Raw genomic sequence first — 6,444 nt, forward strand, 5'->3', positions numbered from 1 at the left:
TTGGAATTCCGACGCCGGAGTTTAACCGGATATTACAATTACTGACATGTCTTCTTGAGGTTAATTGACTTTTTTAAATCTGGCTTTTTTAGATGAATTGGGATTTCAAATTATTGGCTTGCACAATATCGAGTTATGCAATTTAAAGTACTTTATTAACTAAGCCAATTTCATTTTCTTGAGGCTAAAGGCATTAAATACTTAATCTCAAAGATATCATGTGTGAACAAAAGAAGAAAGAAGAGAAAAAAAAATAATTAAAAAATGAGTCATCTCTAATGTTGATCCATTTGGATTTGGGTCATCTATCATAAGTAATCAAGTCTGCATTTATCAAAATTGTGGTTGTACACATTTAGATTTGTCATATCCATATACCCAAGCAAAAATATATAGCGAGAGTAGCAGTTTCCGGTGGAGGATTTTGTTTACTTCGGCGACTTCTCCAACCGTGATCTTTTTAGTTCGGATCTGCCCCATTTTTGCGAGGTTGTGCCTTTGCGAATCTATTTGATGATTTTATTGGGGTTTGTTTCGGTTTCAATCAGTGATTTTCAGTGCGGTTATCGGACTCCTCCGTATGTGGGTGGAGTGGGTTTGATGGCTTTGCCTAAATTTTGTTAGATTTCTTTTGTTTTTTCATTTTTTTTGTTTATTTTGTTCTGTATTTTGGTGAGTCTTGGAATTATGTGATAGATCTGGTGCTTGTTGGTGCTTTTGGGACGTGGCCAGTGATCTTCGATACTGGAGTTTGGATAACTCTGTTAAGGTTGCTCCATGACTAGATGAGACTGAAAATGTTATAGGCTGGTCTCTTTGTCCAATGAACAGTGGCGATGGCTCTGTTGGCTTGCGGCAAGCAGCGTGAATAGTCCTTAGCTGGGCTGTCGATCTTTATGCATTGTGATGATGGCGGTTCTTTGCTCTTTGTCTTTGTGATTTTAAGTTTGTTTACTTTGCTTTGACATGTAAAGATTGACCGGCGTCACGCTAGGATTTATCAACTTGAGTAGGAGTAGCTAGTGTTACCAACTCTAAGTTGGCCGCGTTTTGCTTATTGGCAAGTCGATATTGATGGTAGCGATTAGCTATACTTGTCGGCAAGTCGGTGTTGCTTCGGCAGCCGTGTTGGTTGTGGCATTCCTTCTTCTTTAAATCGTTTGTTCAGTGCTGAGCGTAAGATGGACTCAGGCTGATGGACTTTTTTCATTTGTGGGCTGTGAATTTTTAAACTATCTATAATTCTTTAAATTGTAATGTTCTGAGTCTGATTTGAGCTTTTTAATGCAAGTTTCATTTTACATGTTAAAAAAACAAGTAAAAATATATATTTATGATTATCTCACTTAAATGGGACCCATGTAGTTTCAACTTTCAAGTTGCCACTGATTCTTGGTATTTCTTTTACATTTTTATCTAATCGCTCTAACTAAAAGTTTATATTTGGTTTATTAAGTATGAGTTCAATATTTTATATAATTATAAATTTGTTACTTTAATGTTATTAAAGTCACATTTCCACAGCAATTTAAAATTAATTTTTAAAAAATTTTAATTTTTTATTATATATAATAATATATTTTAATAAAAAATTTATTTTATATTTAATAAAATATTATTAATTACATTTTTTATTTATTGAAAAAAATATATACATAAATCGTTGCCTTATGCTGAAACAGTAACAAGCAATAATATTTTCAAATAGTTAATATTAACTTATCACAGTTTAAATATTAAAAAAAACAATTTACTATTATTGTTTTAAGTTTAAGGATTTTTTTAATAGTGATAAGAAAAACCAAATAAAAATAAAATTTAAATCATCGATTTCACAAAGCTATCGAACAGCCACTTCATCGCTTGCAATTTCACCAGCAGTACACTCAGATTCGTAGTTGCAATTACAGAAGTAACAACTCAAATAAACCAACATTATAAAATCAAATAAAATTTATTATTAACCTAACTAAAGATAAAATCTAAGTAAAACTAAGGTCACATCTGTTTTTTAAAAATAATTTATATTTAAAAATTATTTTTCATAAAAAATATTTTTTATAAAAAGTATTTTTCGTGAAAAATATAATTTATTTTTTATTATTTATTTTAATTCAAAAAATAAAATTTATTAACGAATTTATATACAAAGTTTTTAATAAGATTATCAAAATAAGAATATCAAAATGTGAAATTTTTTTAAGAAGAGGAGGTCTTTTGCCACAACTTCTAATATGCATGTACATTTTTATGATAATTCTCCCGGTTGAATTCTATGTGGGTTTTCATAAATCTTCTCCATGGTATTCTTGTTTTATGTATGAACTACGGCTTGGAATCTGCAACAGCAGCTGCTACTCGTGGGACTCGCTTTACTCGACTTCAAGAATCTGATAACTCTAGATCCTCTTCGAGTCATAAGTTCCTGGAATGATTCTGTCCATTTCTGCAATTGGATTGGTGTTTCATGCAGCTCGTCCAACGATAGAGTAATAACTTTGAACTTGAATTCTAAAAAATTGGCTGGTTCTATACTACATTCGATAGGAAACCTCACCCATCTGACTGTAATCAACTTGTACGAAAATAGCTTTTCTGGTGAGCTTCCCCAAGAAATGGGACGTCTATGGCGGTTGCAGCATTTAAATTTGACCTACAATTCCTTTGTCGGGAAAATTCCATCTAATCTCACTCACTGTAAGGAACTTACAGTAATTGAAGCATCTGGCAACAACTTGGTAAGAGAGATTCCAGAGCAGCTTAGCTCATTGTCGAAGTTGGTTGTCTTTGGTTTTGGGGGGAATAATCTTACAGGAAACATTCCGACATGGATAGGGAACTTCTCTTCTCTGGTTGGCCTTTCACTTGCCGTGAATAATTTTGTCGGAAACATACCAAATGAGCTCGGACGGCTTTCAAGCTTGGGCTTTTTTCAACTTTATGGCAATTATCTTTCGGGTACAATCCCTTCTTCAATTTATAATCTCTCTTCTATATACTACTTCTCTGTTGCTCAAAACCAGCTTCATGGCCAATTACCACAAGATATTGGCCTGACGCTCCCTAAACTAAGAGTGTTTGCTGGTGGTGTTAACAATTTTACAGGGGTGTTTCCTGTGTCATTGTCAAATGTTTCTGGACTTCAAGTGCTTGATTTTGCTCAAAACAGTCTCACTGGAAATATTCCCAGGAATCTAAAGAACTTGCTAAGCTTATATAGACTCAATTTTGATGAAAATAACTTGGGACATTGGGAAATTGATGACTTGAATTTTCTTAGTTCTTTGGCTAACTGCACCAGTTTAGAGGTTTTGGGTCTGGCACAAAATCATTATGCAGGAGAATTGCCCAGCTCCATAGGTAACCTTTCAACCAATTTACAAATATTCACTATAGGAAGGAATCTGATTCATGGAAGCATTCCTGTTGGGATTGAGAACCTAGTTAACTTGTACAGTCTGGGATTGGAAGGTAACCATCTGAGTGGAATTGTTCCATCTGCAATTGGGAAACTGCAAAATTTAGGAGAATTGAATTTGAATGCTAACAGATTCTCTGGATCAATCTCACCCTTCATAGGGAACTTGACTAGATTGTCTAGGCTTTCGGAGGAAAACAGATTTGAGGGTAGCATACCTGAAAGTCTGGGGAACTGCAAAAATCTTCAAAACTTAAACCTCTCGAGTAATAATCTTAATGGAAACATACCCAAACAGGTCATTCTGATATTTAATTTCCAAGATCAGATAACAGGAATTTATCTCTAATTTTGTAATCCAGCAGAAAATATAGACAATAGAGAATAAAATAGAAAAAATGGGATTGCTTTCTTTGTAAGAATGGAGGTTATTTACAGTGAAAATAATTGATGTTATAAGCGGTTATAAAAATCTTGAAATAATATAATAAAATAATAACGGTCAGATTTAATATTAGATTTAAATATCAAACCTGCAACAGTAAAAAAATCTCATAAATAAAATATTCAATGACCAGAAAATCTTCAACGATCATAATATCTCTAATGACTATAAAATCTTTTAAAATCTAAACTAAATTTACAACAATTTCCCACATATTTCAAAAGATTTTTCATTGTTAGATTTAGAAATTTAGTATATATATTTCGAATCTGGTGTCTTTTGGACTATAAACCGGACCTAAATTAATAAGATTTAACATACAAAGTAATTGATGAAACTTTTGTTTCTATGAACAAAAAACTCTTTTTTGTATGCTAATATCCCATCAATCTTATAATACTCCACAAATCTTGTTGTCAACGCTGTTTTGCGCTAATAGGCCATACGCGTGCCTGGTAGTTCATAAGTGCTCTAGAGATTATGCCACAATCTCATAGAAGCGGCCACTCCACACTTATATAAGTGATATCATCAAGTGTATAATGTAATTTATACACTACCCATAAGGGATATGAATATCATTAAGAGTTTTCATCTCATCCTCTCATTAATGCAGTCCAGCACTTTTCACACTATAGGAAAGGATAACAATAAATAGTGCTAGTAGAACTAACAAGTGACTTGTTATTACTCATATGAACCTTTTTCATGGGATTTCCAATCACAAAGGTTGAGTTTCCATCACTGTTAATTTCAAATTGGCTCAAGTTCCATTCCCCTCGATGTTTCATCTTTTAGTTCCCTCCTTAAAGGTTTAGTCAGTGGATCGGCCAAATTCACTTCTGACTTCACATAATCAATAGAAATAGTTTCATATTTCAACAGCTACTTAATAACATTATGTCTTAGATGAATATGTCTATTCTTACCATTGAAATTTTTATTCTTTGCAATGGCTATTGCCGGTTGGCAATCACTAATGCATTGATACAGATGGTGTTGGTTTTATTCCCAATGAAATATTTGCTGAGAAGTTTCTTAGCCACTCAGCTTCAGTTTCAACTAATTCCAGAGCAATAAACTTTGATTCCATAGTGGATTTAGCAATGATATTTTGTTTGGTTGATTTCTATGTAATTGCACCACCTCCTAGAGTGAATACATAACCACTAGTGGATTTTATCTCATCTAAATTTGAAATTCAGTTAGTATCACTATATCCTTCTAATACAATGGAAAATCTACTATATAAGATAGCATAGTTTATGGTACCTCTTAAATATTTCATTAGTCTAACTAATGCAGCCCAATGATTGTTATTGAGATTATGTGTATACCTACTCAATCTACATATAGCATGAGCTATATCAGGTCGTGAAAAATTCATTAAATGCAATAGACTCCCAATGATCTATGCATATTCAGATTGAGCAACAGAGTCATCTCTATTTTTCTTTAATTGACAGTTAGGATCATAAGAGGTACTCACTGGTTTGACATTGAAATGTCCAAACTTCCTGAGAAACTTCTCAATATAATGCTTTTGTGATAGCATTAGTCTATCATTATTCCTTATGATTCTAACTTCTAAAATCACATTTGCCTTTCCCATATCTTTCGTATCAAATTTAGAGCTAAGGAAAGCTTTTGATTTATAAATTATATCGTAACTCATACAAAAAATAAGCATATCATCCACATATAAACAAATAATCACAGATTTATTATTTATACATTTTGTATATGCACACTTATCAACTTCAACAGAGAAAAAACCATCATTCAACAAAACTTGGTCAAATTTCTCATGACACTGTTTGGGGGCTTGTTTGAAACCATATAATGATTTAAGAAGTTTGCAAACTTTATTTTCTTGACCAGAAACAATACAACCATCAGCTTGTACCATATAAATTTTTTCTTCCAAGTCTCCGTTTAAAAAAGTTGTTTTAATATCCATTTGATGAATAACAAGTTTATGTATAAAAGTTAAAGCAATTAATACTCTAATAGAAGAAATTCTAACTACAGGAGCAAATGTGTCAAAATAATCTATATTTTATTTTTGAGAAAAACCTTTTGCTACTAGTCTTACTTTATACTTTTCAATTGACCCATCTGGGTTATATTTCCTTTTGAAAATCCATTTACAACCAATAGGTTTAGCTCCTGAAGGCAAGTCTACTAAAGTCCAGATAACATTTTGAGTAATAAAATCAATTTCAGCTTTAATTGCTTTTTTTCAAAAAGGAGTTTCAGAAGATTTAATAGTTTCAGAAAAATTTAAAGATTTATTTTTAATAAGTATAAAAGTCATTTCCAAAATAAAGTCTCTTTTCTTTATCTTTTACTTCTTCTTAAATCTTCATTATTATTTCCAAAATCATTTTCATAAATATTTTCATTAGCTGTATGGGAAACTTTCTCAACTTTTAAAGGAAAAATATGTTCAAAAAATTTAGCATTTTTTGTCTCAATTATAGTGTTACAATCAAGCACATCACTTTTTGATAGCGGTTGTCGAAACCGTAAAAAATAAACCTATTAATCAATCAGCAATTAACTTGTAGATAGTGGCAAT

General features: G+C 31.8%; 1 protein-coding gene across 1 annotated transcript; it reads left to right on the forward strand.

The window, feature by feature from the left end:
- Positions 1 to 2,615: 2,615 nt before the first annotated feature.
- LOC110621524 (LRR receptor-like serine/threonine-protein kinase EFR) lies at positions 2,616 to 3,767 on the forward strand. Its single transcript, XM_021765801.1, has one exon. It carries the CDS (start codon positions 2,616 to 2,618, stop codon positions 3,765 to 3,767), a length of 1,152 nt encoding a protein of 383 aa, XP_021621493.1.
- Positions 3,768 to 6,444: the final 2,677 nt, after the last annotated feature.

This window comes from Manihot esculenta, chromosome 8 (genome assembly GCF_001659605.2).
Source record: "Manihot esculenta cultivar AM560-2 chromosome 8, M.esculenta_v8, whole genome shotgun sequence".
NCBI classification, from domain to species: Eukaryota; Viridiplantae; Streptophyta; class Magnoliopsida; order Malpighiales; family Euphorbiaceae; genus Manihot; species Manihot esculenta.

What these genes read in the sequence shown, in the direction of transcription:
- LOC110621524 (XM_021765801.1), top strand. Translation starts at nt 2,616, where the DNA reads ATGGGACGTCTATGGCGGTTGCAGCATTTAAATTTGACCTACAATTCC.